The following is an 18,262-nucleotide window of genomic DNA, read 5'->3' on the forward strand; positions in this document are numbered from 1 at the left end:
TGTTAGTTCAAAATTCTACATTTGCATGGCTTAAGGTGCTGGTTTGGTGTTTGTAGGGGGAGGAGGCATTCCTCTTGGTGGGCAGGGGAATCTCCCTAGAGTTCTGAGTCTCTCTCCTTTCCCCTAGCTTTAAATCGTCAAGGCCCTGTCCTTAGTTACCATCCTTCTGGGCAAGGTCTTGATGCTGCTTGTAAATGCAGCCAGAGGGGAGGAGGGGTGCAACTGAGCACCCTGACTCACCCCGCACTGTCTGATAGTTCTAGCGTGTGTCTAGCTGAGAATTGCAGCAGGGCCAGTTTAGAGAGAATGTTTAGGCTGCAGGGAACACCAGCCAAAGACAGAACAAGACAGAGAAGGGATCTGTCCTAAAAGTGACATTCATTTTGATTATGCAGCATAAGTGTAGCTGGGTTGCTCCCAGGATATTAGATAGCCAAGGTGGGTGAGATTTTATCTTTTATTGGACCCAACTTCTGTTGGTGAGAGACAAGCTTACTGCACAGCCCTGGGAGCCAAGACTCCTGGGCTCCTCTGCTCTGGCTTTGCCACTGACTCATGGTGTGATGCTAGGAAAGTCATTGAACTGGTCTATGCCTCAGTTTCCCCATCTGCAAAACCCACCTATTTCTCTCTCTGCAGGGCTGTGACAGTTAAATTAATGCCTGTAAACGTGCTTTTAGACCCTGGTATAAGAGGATCTATACTAAACGCAAAGACGTGTTTCTGTGGGAAGTTTACTGAATTCGTTGGGCCCATGCAGAAGTTATAAAAACCATGCCCTGAATTGCTGCTCAGCTTGTTCTGCTCACAGCAGCAGCATCATGTCAGGACATCACTAGTATGTTTTGCAGGTGGTCTGCAGAAAGTAACTTTGGGTTCACGGTGGGTACATATGGAAGGCAGACAGTGGCCTCATGCAGCACCCATAAAGCTGAGCTGCTGGAGGGAATTAAGTTCTCTTTGTATCTCGTCTGAGACTAAGATGAGTGTTGGAGTCTTTACAGAACACACATGATCGCCAGTTTCACACGCATAACTCTGGGCCTGCTCCTCCTAAATTCATTGGCATTTAGTTGAGGTACTCAGTGGAACCACAAAATAGTAATTCTCCTTTGCGTTTTCCATCTCTGTGCTGGGATTTGTCTGGTCCAAGCAGTGGTGGTATTGATGATGCTTGGGATTCTTTGTGCAGGCAGCCTTTGGGCCCTCTTGTTTTTGGAGGGGCTGGGAGAAGGTTTAAATTCTTTTCATTTATTGTGGATTTCTGAAAATGCTCTAGGAGTCCTTAAAGGAATCATGGATGTTGCTGTTGTTGTTTTAACCAGCCTTTCGTGGAACATCTCTCTCTCTGTTATCCTTAGGGCCCTTCGGTTTTGGTTTTTATTTAATTTTTCCCAGGAATTTATCGGTGTCTATTACCACAACAACAAAAATAGGTGAAAATTGATGGAAAAAACTAGTAATAATTTTTCTGAGTAAATATTAGGGTTTATTTTGGTGGATGGAAGGATGGGGAAAGTATTCAGTAGATTAATGCTTTGATGAATGGAATTCAATGTGGTTTGCTGCAGAACTAAAACAGAACTCAAAACACAATCTATGAGTTAAAGAAAACAAAATACAGGAAAAGCTTTGTTATCTGGCATATTGGAGGAATAAAGGGTGCTGGTAAGTCAAAAATTCTGGTTAACTAAGAATTATACTTACCAATGGAGGGAGGGAGTTTGGCTGGGGGTTGGGCCACGGGAGGGGGTGCGGGGCGTGGGCTCTGGGAGGGAGTTTGGGTGTGGGAAGGGTTTTGGGGTGCCGGATCCAGGTGGTGTTCACCTTGGGCGGCTCCCTGCAAGCGGTGACGTGTCCCTGCTGCTCCTAGGAGGAGGCGCCACCAGGCGGCTCTGCGCGCTGCCTCCGCCTGCAGGCGGCACCCCTACAGCTCCTATTGGCGGCTGTTCCCGGCCAATGGGAGTTACAGAACCAGCACTTGGGGCAGGGCAGGCACAGTGCAAGCCATTCCTCCACCTAGGAGCAGCAGGGACATGTCACCGCTTCCAGGGAGCCACACGGAGCCAAGTAGGGAACCTGCTGGCCCCACACCAACTGGACTTTTAATGGATATCAGAAATGCCGGTTTCTAGAGCTTTCCGGTTGGTAAAGAGCCAGATGACGCAGCTTTTACTGTATCTCTAATGCCCAAATAAAACTTTTCATTTGAATAAAGTTTACTGTTGTAGACTTAGAACTATTAGTGTATAAATATTTACATTTAATAATTGGGTCACACCATTTGCAGTGCATACACTCAACTTCATCCTTTTCTCCTGTTTTTTTTTTTAAAACTTTCAAATACTGCCTTGGGTTCTGAAACATATTTTGATTCAGATTTTTGTTTTCTTCCCATTTGAGTGTGCCAGATCTTTAAACCGTTATCTGCTAACAGTTTGAAACGTGTACGTGATGGGTGTGAGATTCATCAGTATGTTCAGATGTGCATGCACTTCAGAATTTGCATGTGTGCCTGTTGGTTTATTGGGTGTATCTTCTAGACAAACACATAGCCTTACTTCAACAGGCAGCTTTGCATATCCACACAGACTAACATATCTCATGCAAAGTATTGTAGTTTCCTAATAAAACAAGTTATTTTTTATATATTTGAATGATACAAAAGTAGTGTGAAAATTGGGAAAAAAAACCTTTTTGTAAAACCTGAGAGTTTTTCGGTATAAGTCGGTTTAAACTGAAAACGAAGGGACTTAGTTATCCTCAATGATTCTGACAAACAACAATTTACAATAAACTCCACATCCTCAAACACGGGCGGTGCGTAATTGAGGCATGGGAAGGTTAAGTCTGCCCAAACCTCGTGCTGCTGGAGGGGGGTGGGGAGAGCAGTGGTAGATTACCCCAGGGCCCCAGCCAATTTGGGAGCCCCAGAAAAATCTCCCCCTGGACGTGGCCCCAGGGCTGGAGGAGCTCCCACTGCAGTGGGGGCACAGAGCTTTTCTTATCTTAGAGCCGCAGTGGATGCTGGAGCCTTGGGGGAAGAGGCGGAGTGGGATGGAATGGGGGCGGAGCCCCAGGGGAAGGGGTGGAATGGGGTGGGGCCATGGCGGAAGGGGCAGAATGGGGGTGGGGCTCTGGGCTCAGAGCTCTGCGGCTGTGGCCCCCAGCCAGGGGGAGGGGCTCTGGGCTTGGAGCTCCAGCCATAGCCGAGAGCTCGTTGCGGTCCTGGCCACTGCACATGTCCTCAAATGTGAGGCATATGAGGAGTAACCAGGAAGAACTGGAAGTATTAGTCTATAAACTAAATTATGACTTAATAGGCCTCCCAGAGATGTGGTGGGAATAAATCTCTTGCCTGGAATCTTGGCAGGAAGGGTATAGCTTGTTCAGGAAGGGCACAAAGGGAGGAGGGTTGCACAGTACATCAAGAATATATACGCTTGTTCAGTGGTCCAGAAGGAGGTGAGAGGCAGAGCCCTTGAAAGTCTCTGGGTGAGGACAAAAGGAGAAAAAAACAGGAGTGATGTCCTGGTAGGAGGAGGAGGTGGGTGAGGCATTTCAAGAGCAAATAACAGAACTATCCAAAACACAAGACCTGGTCGGTATGGGGGACTCCAGCTACCCAGACATCGGTTGGAAAGTAATACGGCACAACAGAAAATGTCCTATAAGTTCTTGGAATGTCCCGGGGACAAGGTTTTGTTTCAGAAGGGGCAGGATGTAACCGGGGGACCACTATTTTAGACTTGTTTCTGACTAACAGGGAGGAATTGGTAGCAAATCTGAAGGTGAAAGGCAACTTGCGTGAAAGTGATTATGAAATGGTAAATTTTATGATTCTAAGGAAAGGAAGGCATGAAAGCAGCAGAATAAGGACAATGGATTTCTAAAAAGCACATTTTAACAAACCCAGAGAACTGGTAGGTAGAAAATCTAAGGGGAAGAAGAGCTCAGGAGAGCTGGCAGTTTCTCAGAGAGACAGTACCAGGTGCATCAGCAAACTATCTCGATGCAAGGGAAACACAGGAAGATTAGTAAGAGGCCAGTCTGGCTGCATCAGGAGCTCTTGAATGATCTGCAAATCAAAAAGGGATCCTACAGAAAGTGGAAACAGGGCTAAGTTGCTAAGAAGGAGCATAGTGGAATAATACAGGCATGAAGGGACAAAATCAGAAAGGCTAAGAGACAAAATGAGCTACACTTATCTAGGGACATAAAAAGCAATAAGAAAAGATTCTGTAAATTCATTAGGAGCAAAAGAAAGATGAAGGGAAGTGTCGGTCCTCCACTGAGCGGGCAAGGAGAGCTATCCAACCACACACTCAGCCCAGAAGAAAAGTCTGTCCTATCTCGGGGACTCTCTTTCTGCCCTGCCACCCCCACTAACATGATACCGTTCTGCGGCGATCTGGAAGCCTACTTTAGCCGTCTCTGACTCAAAGAATACTTTCAGGATAACACTGAACAGTGCACTGATACACAGTTACCCTCCCACCAACAGCACAAGAAGAAGAACTCCACATGGACTCCTCCTGAGCATCGAAATGACAGTCTGGATCTGTACATAGAATGCTTCCATCGACGTGCACAGACAGAAATTGTGGAAAAACAACATCGCTTGTCTCATAACCTAAGTCGTGCAGAATGCAATGCCATCCACAGCCTCAGAAACCACCCTGACATTATAATCAAAGAGGCTGATAAAGGAGGTGCTGTTGTCATCATGAACAGGTCTGACTACCAAAAGGAGGCCGCCAGACAACTCTCCAACACCAAATTCTACTGGCCACTTCCCTCAGATCCCACTGAGGAATACACTAAGAAACTGCACCATCTACTCAGGACATTCCCTACACTAACACCGGAACAAATCAACATACCCTTAGAGCCCCGACCAGGGTTATTCTATCTACTACCCAAGATCCACAAACCCGGAAATCCTGGATGCCCCATCATCTCTGGCCTTGGAACTCTCACTGAAGGACTGTCTGGATATGTGGACTCTCTACTCAGACCCTATGCCACCAGCACTCCCAGCTATCTCCGTGACACCACTGATTTCCTGAGGAAACTACAATGCATTGGTGACCTTCCAGAAAACACCATCCTAGCCACCATGGATGTAGAGGCTCTCTACACAAACATCCCACACACAGATAGAATACAAGCTGTCAAGAACAGTATCCCTGATGATGCCACTGCACAACTGGTTGCTGAGCTCTGTGCCTTTATCCTCACACACAACTATTTCAAATTTAATGACAATATATATCTCCAGATCAGGGGCACCGCTATGGGCACCTGCATGGCCCCACAATATGCCAACATTTTTATGGCTGACCTGGAACAATGCTTCCTCAGCTCTCGTCCACTCACGCCCCTTCTCTACCTACACTACATTGATGACGTCTTCATCATCTGGACCCATGGGAAGGAGACTCTGGAAAAATTCCACCACGATTTCAACAGCTTCCACCCCACCATCAACCTCAGCCTGGACCAATCTACACGGGAGGTCCACTTCCTAGACACCACGGTGCAAATAAGTGATGGTCACATTAACACCACCTTATACCGAAAACCTACCGACCGCTATGCCTACCTTCATGCCTCCAGCTTCCATCCCGGGCACACCACACGATCCATTGTCTACAGCCAAGCACTGAGGTACAACCGTATCTGCTCTAACCCCTCAGACAGAGACCAACACCTACAAAATCTCCATCAAGCATTCTCAAAACTACAATACCCGCACGAGGAAATAAGGAAACAGATCAACAGAGCCAGACGTGTACCCAGAAGCCTCCTACTGCAAGACAAACCCAAGAAAGAAACCAACAGGACTCCACTGGCCATCACATACAGTCCCCAGCTAAAACCCCTCCAATGCATCATCAGGGATCTACAACCCATCCTGGACAATGATCCCACACTTTCACAGGCCTTGGGTGGCAGGCCAGTCCTCACCCACAGACAACTTGCCAACCTGAAGCATATTCTCACCAGTAACTGCACACTGCACCATAGTAACTCTAACTCAGGAACCAATCCATGCAACAAACCTCGATGCCAACTCTGCCCACATATCTACACCAGCGACACCATCACAGGACCTAACCAGATCAGCCACACCATCACCGGCTCATTCACCTGCACATCCACCAATGTAATATACGCCATCATATGCCACCAATGCCCCTCTGCTATGTACATCGGCCAAACTGGACAGTCTCTATGGAAAAGGATAAATGGACATAAATCAGATATTAGGAATGGCAATATACAAAAACCTGTAGGAGAACACTTCAACCTCCCTGGCCACACAATAGCAGATCATAAGGTGGCCATCCTGCAGCAAAAAAACTTCAGGACCAGACTTCAAAGAGAAACTGCTGAGCTTCAGTTCATCTGCAAATTTGACACCATCAGCTCAGGATTAAACAAAGACTGTGAATGGCTTGCCAACTACAAAACCAGTTTCTCCTCAGTTTCACACCTCAGCTGCTAGAAGAGGGCCTCATCCTCCCTGATTGAACTAACCTTGTTATCTCTAGCCTGCTTCTTGCTTGCTTATATATACCTGCCCCTGGAAATTTCCACTACATGCATCTGACGAAGTGGGTATTCACCCACGAAAGCTCATGCTCCCAAATGTCTGTTAGTCTATAAGGTGCCACAAGACTCTTAGCTGCTTTTACAGATCCAGACTAACACGGCTCCCCCTCTGATACAAGGAGAGCTAATAACGGATGACATAATGAAGGCTGAGGTGTTTACTGCCTATTTTGCTTCAGTCTTCCCTAAAAAGGTAAATTGCAACCAGATACTTAACACAATTAATATTAACAAAGAGGGGGAAGGAACACAAGCTAACATAGGGAAAGAACAGGTTAAAGAATACAGTAACTCCTCACTTAACGTTGTAGTTCTGTTCCTGAAAAATGCAACTTTAAGTGAAACAATGTTAAACAAATCCAATTGTCCCATAAGATTTAATGTAAATGCGGGGGGTTAGGTTCCAAGGACATTTTTGGGGGGCAGACAAAAGGCATCATATACTGTACAGTACTGTACTGTACTGTGGTTGGGAAGTGCCCCAGGCTTACCCCACACAGGCACAGCCCGCTGCAGGCAAGGATGCTAGGAAGCACCTTTGCAGCAGCAGTGGCAGCTTCCCCGGAGAAGAACAGGCTCAGACTTTTTCGGGAATGCTCCAGGCCCGCCTCTTCCTGTCTCCGCTCCACTCCACCTCCACCTCTTTGCACCCCCACTCCACCTTCTCTCCGGAGCACGCCACATTCCCCCTCCCCCTCCCATCCTAAGTGCCGCCAAACAGGATTGGAAAAGGATCTGAGGGTTACAGTGGATCACAAACTGAATATGAGTCAACAATATGATGCAATTCCAAAAAGGCTAATATTGTTCTGGGGTGTATTAACAGGAGTGTTGTGTGAAAGACACTGGAGGTCATTGTCCTGCTGTATCCGACACTGGTGAGGCCTCAGCTGGGGTACTGTGTCCAGTTTTGGGCACCACACTTTGAGAAAGATGTGGACAAATTGGAGAGAGTCCAGAAGACTGCAACAAAAATGATAAAAGGTTTAGAAAACCTGACCCGTGAGACAAGGTTAAAATACCAGGCATGTTTAGTCTTGAGAAAAGAAGACTGAGGGGGACCTGTTAACAGTCTTCAATTATGTTAAGGGCTATTATGAAGAGGAAGGTCAATTGTTCTCCCCATCTGATGAAGGTAGGACAAGAAGTAATGGGCTTAATCTGCAGCAAGGGAGATTTACGGTTAGATATTAGGAAAATCTCTCTCACTACAGGACAGTTAAGTACTGGGATAGGTTACCAAAGGAGGGTGTGGAATCCCTGTCAATGAAGGTTTTTAGGAACAGGTTAGACAAACACTTGTCTGGGATGGTCTAGTGTTATCTGGTCCTGCCTTGGTGCCGGGGGCTGGACTTGGTGACCTCTCAAGGTCCCTTCCAGCCCCACAGTTCTGCAATTTTCTGATCCCCTGCTTTTCCCTCACTTGCTGTTCAGACAGGAGCTTTACCAAGCTGCTTTCCATTTTCTCTTAATGGCAGTGTGCTTTACTGCTGAGATCATGCTGAGCTGATTCCTGAATGTATTGGCTGTCTGGAGTGTGAGTAGCTGCAGTGGTCCCATTCGGTCACTGTCTTGCAGTCCAGTCCACACTGCTCGGGGGAGCTGTCCTAGAACAGTGCTTACTGTGCCATGTTTAAGCACAATCGTTCCTCTTCTCTGTGTAGCTTGGTGTGTGTGAGCAAACCCAGCTGCCTGCTTCATGCACTTGGGAATGACTCTCCAGTAGCAAACGGAGGTGTCCAGTCCATGAGAGACCCCACCATAAAAAAACGACGAGCACAGCACAGAACTCTTGGGATCTGCCAACTGCAAACTGGTATGTGTGTAGCCCAGCATTTGTAAATGTCCCTTCAGTAACATGGTGCCTAACACATCCCTCCACTTGTGCGTGGTTCGGCAGGAGCCATATGCTCTCACAGACAATAATGAGTAAAACAATGTGCGAAGGGGAGAAGCCTCCTAAAGGGAAGGATTCACAAGCTGTCATTGGGTGCCCGATACTCCTTCTCAGGCCTGGCGCTGTGACCCTCCAGGTGGCCAGCACCCACTCAGATTGCCAAGGCCTGCTCTGAGCCAGGGGCTCCTTTTTCACTGAGTGACAGTGGGTGATCTCCAAGGGTGAAATTCACCCCTGGGCCGAGGGCTGGCCCAAGCCCTGCACCACTTGGGGCTGCAGGGGCACAGACCCTGCCCAGGGGTGAATCTCACTCCACCTGAACAAATGGGGATTTCTGCTGAAACCCTCCTGGAGCAGATCTGCAGGGCTCTGTTCTGGACTGCAGCTCCCTCACTGCCTGCCGGCTCTTCCAGAGCCGTGTACAAGACTTTGACCAGTGCCCTGCTTGCGGGTGTTGCATGAGCTCTTTGTCTGGAAGTCACTCTGAGTGCTATTGACTAAATAAATGGCATGTTAATAGCCCAAGCTCCCTTGTGAACACAAATCCAGTATGTGGCTTTGGAGTTGTGCTATCACAGAAAGTGCAGCTGGAAAGGGCCTGTTAGGTCATTTTATCCTCCTGCAGGGCCAGTGCAGGATTGTTCCTATAGTGTTTTCATTAGTGTGTTAGCCAGTCTAATTTTAAATGTCCCACTTTCCTTGAGAAGAGGATTCCTCATGCTAATAAACCTCACAGTTAAACAATGTCCCTGAAGTTGGTCTGACTTTCCTGTTAATTGGCCCCCCATCACCACTGGGGTGCTGCAGTAACTCCTTTCCCGCTGTGATGCTTACACATGGGGTTTATCCTATTTCTCTCCCCTCTAATCTTCATTTAGCCCAGCCAAACACATTTCATCCCTTGAATCTTTCCTAATAAATCAACCCCTCCCGCCCCCTCAGACCTCTCCAGATTTCTGCCACTTTGCCAACAACTTTCTGGTGTTGAGAAACCCAGGATATTTGTACTTGGACCACGTCTCACGTAGGCGGCCACACCTCGGTATCCCCATTTCACTGATGGGACACAGAGGCTGAGTGACTCGCCCAAGATCGCTCCTCAGGTCAGGAGTAAAGCCCAGGGCTCCTGACTCCTGGTTCAGTGCCCTGTCCATTGGCCCGCTCAGGAACGTACCCAGATTTCTAGCTTTTGATTTCCCTGTTCTGACTTGACACCTCTACACGTGCAAGCCAAATGAGAATTGGGATTTTAGCATAAACTAGCATAGCCATACTGCACTCCAAGTGTTCATCCAATTTGCTATCCATTATTAGCCCTTAGCCTTTTCCCACATTACTGCTTTCCAGTTACCTGCCTCCCATGGAATATCTGTGTTTTAGGTTATTCCGCCCCGAAGGGATTAGCTGCAACTGTCCAGGTTGAATCTCATTGTATTTTCTGCCCACGTTTCTACTCTCTCTTGGTCCCTGGGGGTTATTTCTCTGCTCTTCCTGGTATTTGTGATGCTTCCCAGTTGAGTGTCATCTGCATAGCTAATTAAATGTGCTGTTTACCTAAAAGGCTGATCCCCGCTGCATCCAACTTCTCTGCCCCCTGTGCCCTCCAGCCTCAGTCCATTGCTGTTCCCATTACTGTAAGAACCTGCAGGACCAGAACCTGAGACTATGGGGGTGCCAGGCTAAGACACGTCTGCATCGGGTTTCCGCTGGGGGACCCTGTGGAGCTAGACACTACAGGAAATACCACCCAGCAAGGTCTGAGTGGCAGCCCCCCCACAGCCCACTGATTGGCCCAGGCTGATGTATAAACCAGGAGGTCATCACAGGGAGCAGTGATGCATACTGGTTGCTTGCTTCCACTCCAGACGTTGGCTTGCTCTGAACCCCAGACTCTGGCTTCTGACCTGGCTCAGCCTTGACTCTGCTGCTTACCTCCTGTCTGCAGCTTGGTGCTTGATCCTGACTTCCTGGAACCCTGACACACAATTCTTCCACTTGCCTCCTGACCACAACTTGGTAACTGACCTGCGCTCACAGGCTGCCCATGGCCTGGCCGGACATTACCTATCATTGCAGTGTAATCCACATGACAGTGCACCATCTCCAAGACAATTAGAATGAACGGTTTCAAGTGAAGTTTTCTGAGACTGTGACCAATGTTTTATACGTGCTCTCAAGGTACCACAGTACTGCGTGCCACAAGGGCCTTATGCAGCATGGAAGGAATGCACGGTCAGGCCTTAAATGTGCAATGCAGTCCCGCTCCTCAGGAATGATTTGTCCTCCTTAAATCCAAGCTGCTCATTACTTCTGGTGCTGTCATCTTCTAGGTGCTTGGTATTTGTTCCATTGCTTTACTAGGGACTGTAGGTAGAGTTCTTAGCCATTGCCAGGAGCACCTGCTTCCCCTCCTGCTCTTACCCCTTTGAAAAGGACATTTACCACATTTGCTTTCTTCCGCCTACTGGTACCTGCCTGGTTTTCCATGACTTAATCAATAATAGTCAGTGTTAGAGGAAGTTTATAACAATTTAACACTTTTCCTCTGCAAAAGCTTGAGCGTAGGCTTGGCTGGATTAGATTTTTATTGGTAAATGTCAGTAAACATCGATTTCACTGTACGCACACACACACTGATAGACAAAACAAGTTTCCATCTATGATGAGCAAGATTTACAGGTAGGCAAAGTAAGAACAATGCTGCTTGAAAACTTAGAGTTTGATTTATGGATATTTCCTTTGTATATTTTGACATTTTGTGTTTTAATGGTGATAAAGCTTTAACTTTTTGAGTCACATATACGGTCATTAAATAATTGTCTAATCCCCCCATAATTTCCTGAAACTCTGAACATTCACATGGATGAAATAAAAGTATATTATTTTTGTTTTATCCATTTTGTCACAGCCTCCATTTTACTGAGTGATCTCCTGGGTTCCTATGTGATACTTTAAGATTATTTTTTTGGGGATGGGGGGATTGCTTATTACTTATAGAATATCTATACTGTGGTAGGGCCTACAGTCTCCAATCTCATAGTGCCGGGCCCTGTAAGAACATAGAAAATAGACCTTTCTCTCAAGCTGACATTTCTTCCACTCGTGCGGCGAGGAATGAAGCAGATGCATGGAATGGAAAGCTCGCTATCTGTAACAAACGTGGGTGTGAGGCAGCATCTGCTAACCCTTCACATTTTCAAATCAACAGGCGAGATACCTTATCCCCCGGAGTCTTAAGAGAGCTAGCGGAGGAGTTACCTGAACCACTAATGTTAATTTGTAAATCAGCTGGGGCGATTCCTAGGGGCTGCAGGACTACCAATGTAAACGCCAATATTTGAAAAGGGAAAAGGGATGATCTTGGGGTTACAGATGGGTTAACCTGATGTCGAGCCAGGCAAAATCAGAGAACTGTTAATTCAGGACTCTGTCAATACAGCATTAGAGGCTAAAAATACAATTAATGCCAGAAAGCGTGGTTTTGTGGATGGTAGGTCTTGTCAGACAAGCCTGGTTTTTTTGACAAGTTTACAGGTCTGGTTGATAAATGCAGCTGTGTTGATACAATATACTTAGATTTCTTTAAGGCATTGGACTTAGTACGACATGACATCTTGATTAAAAAAAACTTGCATCATATGGAATTAACAGGGCACACGTTAGATGGATTAAAAACTGGCTCACTGACAGACCTCAAAATGTGGTTGTTAATGAGAGATATCAATGAATGGGGCCATTACTGGCTGGGGCCCCCCAAGGATGGGTTCTGAGTCCAACTCTATTTAAAATATTTATCAATGATCTAGAAGAGGATATAAAATCTCTTCTGATAAAGTTTGCAGACATCACAAAGATTAGCCTGGTAGTAGATAATGAGAGTAGAGTGATCTGGTTCGCCTGAGTAACTGATCACAATCCAAAAAAATGCACCTTAGTACAGCCACTGCAAGGTAATATGTCTGAGAACCAAGAAGGCAGGATATAGCTACAGGATGTGTCATGGAAAGTGGTGAGTCCGAGAAGCGTTTAGTGGTCATCATAGGTAATCGCCTCAACATGTGCTCAGTGCAACGCTGTGGCCGAAAGGGCTAACGTGACCCTTGGATGTGTGCAAAGGGGACCATCCAGTAGAAGTAGGGAGGTGAACGTGCCTCTGTACACAGCATTGGTAAGACTGCTGCTAGAACACTGTGTCTGGTTCTGGGGTCCGCACCTCAGGAGGGATGTGGAAATCCTGGAGATAGTTCCAAGGAGGGGCACAACAATGCCCCCGGGTCTGGAAAACAAGCCTTGTGGTGTGAGGCTCGTGGGGCTCAGTCTGTTGAAGAGAAGCTGTGCCCTGAAACGTGGAAAGGAGATCTGAGCCGGGCGGGGGTGGGGGGGGTCTTTCCTACCTTGCTGATAAGGCAGAACAAGAATCAGTGGCCGGAAGTTGAGGTTAGACAAATTCAGCCTTGAAATGAGATGCCTTTTCCTAGCTGTGAGGGTAACAAAATATTAGCCCAGCTTCCTGGGGAGCTGGCAGCCTCACCACCACGTGGGGCCTTTGAGATGAGCTGTCTTCCTAGAGGCCATGCTTTAATCCAGCTTCTGGGGAACATTCTGCAGCCTGTTATACAGGAGCTCAGCCCACATGGTCACAGTGGTCCCTCTGGCCTTAGACTCTATGGCAGGGGTGGGCAAACTTTTTGGCCTGGGGGCCGCACCGGGTTTCATAAATTGTATGGCGGGCCGGTTAGGGGAGGGGGTCATGGCCCAGCCCCCACCTCCTATCTGCCCCCCCTGGACTCCTGCCCCATCCAACCCCCCGTGTTCCCTGACGGCCCCCCTGGGACCCCTGCCCCATCCACACACCCTTGCTCCCTGTTCCCTGACTTCCCCCGGACCCCTGCCACCCCATCCAACCCTCCTCTCATTCCTGACAGCCCCCCTGGGACCCCTACCCCATCCATACCCCCCCACTCCCTGTTCCCTGACTTCCCCCGGACCCCCGCTGCCCCATCCAACCCTCCTCTCATTCCTGACGGCCCCCCTGGGACCCCTGCCCCATCCAAACACCCCTTCTGCCTGACTGCCCCCGGGACCTCTGCCCCCATTCAACCCCCTGTTCCCCCTGACCGCCTCAACCCCTATCCACACCCCCACACCCCGACCACACCCCAAACTCCCCTGCCCTCTATCCAGTCCCCTGCTCCCTGCCCCCTTACTGCGCTGCCTGGAGCACTGGTGGCTGGTGGCGCTACAGCCACCACCACGCAGCACAGAGACTGGGTCAGAGCTGCTCTGCAGCTGCGCTGTCCCAGGAGCTCACAGCCCCGCCGCCCAGAGCATGGCGCCGGCGGCAGAGCAAGCGAACTGAGGCTGTGGAGAAGGGGGAACAGCGGGGAAGGGGCCAGGGGTAGCATCCTGGGCCAGGAGCCTGGGGTCCGGGCAGGACGGTCCCACGGGCCAGATGTGGCCTGCGGGCTGTAGTTTGCCCACCTCTGGTCTATGGGATCAAAGTGTAAATAACTTACAGGCAAATAAACTAGCGGAGTTCTAAAAGCAAAGCTTCAGGAGTTTAATTTATAACCCAAACGCCCAACGTTCTGCAGCTGCCAGAGGAGCATTAACCGTGTCTGTTTCTCCCTTCACAGAGCTTCCCCTGACCCTGTCACCCTCAACGGAAGCACAGGTATGTCGCTAATATGGTTTTTCAGAAAACTGTTCAAGCAAATAAATCTCATGGGTGTGTGTGTGTGTGTGTGTGTGTGTGTGTGTGTGTGTGTGTGTGTGTGTGTGTGTGTGTGTGTGTGTGTGTGTGTGTGTGTGTGTGTGTACAGACGGTTTCTTTTTAAACCCAAACAGAGCTCTGATGACAGCATTAGCGTTGGGGATGGGGCTGGAGATGCTCATCTCCTTTCTAAACCAGCTGCTTCTTGCAGTGTCCTGGCCTTTGCACCCGCTGGGTCCTGCAGCCAGCATGCGTGGTGGGGGCTGAGGGAGGAGGAAGCATTGTGCCCTGTGATTACTGTACACAAGAAAACTCCATTCAAAAAAGCATGATGTGGCCATTTGGGGAACTCCTCTGTCATGGCTGCAAGGCTCGCTGGAGCTCTCGCTGACTCCCGCTCAGGTGTCAGGTCTCATGCCTTTCCCTCTCCTGGGGTGAAGTCACGTGATTCTCTCGCTCTTAGCTCAGGCCCTGGGCTACCTCAGCCAGCGTATGGGTGATCAGACTGAGTTTGGCACTTGTGGTTCTTCCCAGCGGGAGCCTGAGACCAATGGGGATTCTAGACTGACCTGCCAGCCAGCTTGTTTAATATTAACAGTAGGAAGAAATCATAACGTAAGAGAAAAGGGGGGTTTAAAACAGCAAACAGTCTGCACGCATGTCTGTCGTACTTAGAGGCTTACCATTCCCTAATGCCTAACATCTCCAGACACCCCCGTGCTGTCTGTGTGTCAGTCTGAACACCTCAGCAAGAACTGCCTGACCCCCGGACAGTCAGCCTTTCTAATGCTTCCGTCCTTTGAGCTGCTGGCCCCAGCACTGTAACGGGGCTTATTGCTCAGGCATTGTCTCTTAACCACCCTGAAGAGTTTACTGGGAGTTGGCGTATCTTGAACTATTGTTCTACTTCCAGCTTGTTTTTCCAGCAGTCTGCTGCGAATGTAAACCAACGCATTCCTACAGTGAGCACCCCAATACCCATGTCACACACACAATTCATCAACTGTCTCAGAGCAGCCCTGGGTCTGTCACACTTCTCAGGGGAAAGATTCAAGGACTGAGCTAAGGGTCAGTGATTGATTCTCCTCCTGTGTATCCATGTGCCCTGACAGAGAGCGGTGAAGAGCCAGAGGCTGCTGTAAATCTGGCCATTAAAGGTTTGACTGAGTGCACAGGTCATGACCTGCCCAGATACACAGAGCCAGAGCAGCCGGGAGGCCTTCCAGGGCATTCTGTCTCTCCTCAGGTTGCAGTGACTAGCCTCAAAGCATGAAAATAATGGGACAGGTGCAGCGCATCTTCTGGCATTACAGGGGACGGGTCCTTTCTGCCGCTGCCTGGTGCGGTGTCAGCAGCCTGGGCAATCGCTGCTCTCAAACCATAGGACCAGGGGTTTTGCTCCCTTTCCCTGTTCCATCCACACCTGGTGCGTGTGAAGGAGCAGCAGCTCCATCCGCTGGCTTGGTTCCAGGTCACGGCTGCTGATCCAATGCCCCACTGCAAACACTGGGTGCTGCTTTCACTGCCCTGGTTGCTGGGTGGCTCTTGTTTTTGAAATTGAACACACATTTTTTTGCCCTCTGCCACTGGCTGGGGTTTCATATTTTACCAGCCAATCAGACTGCAGCATGACTGACTGTGCTCAGTGAAATTGGCCAAAGAAAACTCCAGCCAGTTAGAAACGCAGGAGAGCAATCAGGCTGCTTTCACTATGTTAGTAACCAATTGTAGAACTGCAGGAGAGCATTTGAAATGGGTTAATTGTCTTATGAACCGCAGTCAGATCTCCACGCTCACCCCTCACCTCTTGATTCCTCACCCACGTACCTACTCGATCGATCTAGGAAGAGCGACCTAACAGCCTGACGAGCAACTGCTCTCCCTGCTCCAGACCCCTGCAGATCTCAGTTTCCAGGGGCTGTATCCTCAGGGGGGAGCCCCACTCCAGGCCCTCTCAGGGCCAATTCCATGTGAAGCGACTGGTCCTGGAGCCGTCATTCACAGTAACTGCCCACCATCTTCATGTGTCTCCTGCAGCTCTTTGCAGCACAGGATATTAAAACACTGGGTGACTGAATTACCAATCGGGAGGCTTTTACTATGTTATTGTAACCCTTCTGCTCCACTGAGTTGGCAGCAACAAGGGCTGGGTTCAGTATCCAGGGGTTCCGTTTCAATAACACAATGCAAAACCGGCTTGAGCCCCCACCCAGTGATGTGGGACAATTACATACCACCCCCCCGGGCGCCTCTAGGAGGCGATACTTCCCCACTCGCAAGCACGGAGTCCGAGTGTAGCAAAATCCTTTTAATAAAGGAGGGAAACAATGCGGCATCATGTTGGAGAAACACCACAAACAGGATTATAACACAAACTATAAGCAAAAAAACCCCCACCTCCAAGTACGTTTGGCAATGTCCTTTCCCCCTTAGGGTCTTAAGTCCAATCACCCCGAAGTCCAACAACCCGAAAGTCTCTGGTCAGTGCCACCTCAGAGTTCAAAAGTTTATCCGCAGAGTTTTACCTTACGTGGGCCAGGGCCAACTGCTCTGCCTCTCCCTGGAGTTCTGCTGCAGCCTTCACCACAACCAGCTCCACTACACCAGCTGTGCCGCTCCTCCAGCCGACCCGTGAGCTGCTCCACTCCACTCACTGTTCTGTGGGCTGCTCCAACATGCTCCGCTCTGCCAGCCGCTTAGCGATAGATCTTCAGGCTCCCCCACTAGTTAACACAGCACTCAGTAATCTCAGCTCAGTAAGCTTAGCTCTTTTAGTGATTTCAGCTTGTAGTAGGGGAGCCCCGGTGCTGGTGCACCATTGGCCCAACATGAATTTAGCTCAGTAGCCTCTAGATGGATTCCTGATGGAATCAAAATTAGCTTTGCTACTCAACAGTGGAGAATGTGCAATTGGTGTTCCGGGCCCTCAAAAGGCACACACACACCAGTCCCCAACCCCTCTCAATTCACTGGGTTTTGGCACCCATGTCCCTTGTCTAGCAAGTGCTACTTAATTGATGTTGAGACATCTCTGGCATAAAGCAGTCTCATAGTTCCTCATTCACATAATCAGGGTGACAACACTTTATTCCTCCTGCCTCAATAACAAAGAAATTGGGGATCCCAGAGCTGTCAAAATAACCGTCCCAGGCTGCCGTGGGCTATGCTAGGTGGGGTGGGTGTGCCAATTGCAAATACCTGAAATTCCTTTCCACGCTCCCCATAATTCACCACCAGATGTCAGGGTAGAGCTCATCCTGACTCTGCTTACATCATTAACCAATTGTTGTTGATAAAATAATAATACTTGATCAGTCATTTTGCTGTGAGAATATCATCTGTCTATATGTACAAATAGTAAATGAATTCACAGGACTGTGACTCTTTTGGGTAATGTTGCTCACTAATTTGACTCCTGAACCACTGAAGTCTATCACTGTCCTAGGATCAATGGAGCCACTGGAGTCTTTCTGCTGACTTCGGTGGGCTTTGGATCAGGCCCCAGATCTGCCTTAGCAGCAAGGTGTAGGCAGAGATAAGCTATCAGCGCAGTGGCCTTTTGTAGACTGCCGCACGCTGCGTTTGCATGGGTCAGGAATGTGTCACGGTCCAAAGTTCGGCCCATTTCTGGCTCCTCTCCACTCTCCCTGCCTCTCCCTTCCTGCGCCCCCAATGGTGAGTGTTTCCTCTCCTCCTAGAGGGTCTGGGGTAGCTAACAGTGCAGTGCCTGTTGGTCCCAGCAGGACTGTCCGCAGAACCTCTGCTGCTTCTTTCCCTCAATCCCCTGGGCTGGCTCGTGCTTCCCTCCACTCCCATGATAATGGAGTCATGATAAACAGCAAAGGCCTGGAAGATTCCTGGGGGGCAGGGGAGGCAGCCATCTTCATGGCTCAAACAGCATCATAAGCCTCTCACAGCCAGCATGTAAGGTCATGGGAGTTGGGGGCTGGGGGAAGGGGTATCCGTCACCATGTATCCTACAGCTCCCTCTCCACCCACCTGCCAGCACCAGGGGCCCTTTTCTCTCATACCGC

At 49.0% G+C, this 18,262-nt stretch overlaps 1 protein-coding gene across 7 annotated transcripts in view; it reads left to right on the forward strand.

The window, feature by feature from the left end:
* The window catches only part of SPIRE2 (spire type actin nucleation factor 2), a 59,221-nt gene that overhangs the window by 15,262 nt on the left and 25,697 nt on the right, over window positions 1-18,262 (forward strand). For all 7 annotated transcript variants that reach the window (XM_044987249.1, XM_044987252.1, XM_044987251.1 and 4 more), the window contains one exon: window positions 14,152-14,189. Coding sequence is in view for 2 of the 7 variants with exons in the window: in XM_044987248.1 (XP_044843183.1) it covers window positions 14,152-14,189 (38 nt within the window). In the remaining 5 variants the exon portion in view is untranslated. The remainder of the gene's footprint in view (window positions 1-14,151; window positions 14,190-18,262) is intronic.

This window comes from Mauremys mutica, chromosome 14 (assembly GCF_020497125.1).
Source record: "Mauremys mutica isolate MM-2020 ecotype Southern chromosome 14, ASM2049712v1, whole genome shotgun sequence".
Classification (NCBI taxonomy): Eukaryota; Metazoa; Chordata; order Testudines; family Geoemydidae; genus Mauremys; species Mauremys mutica.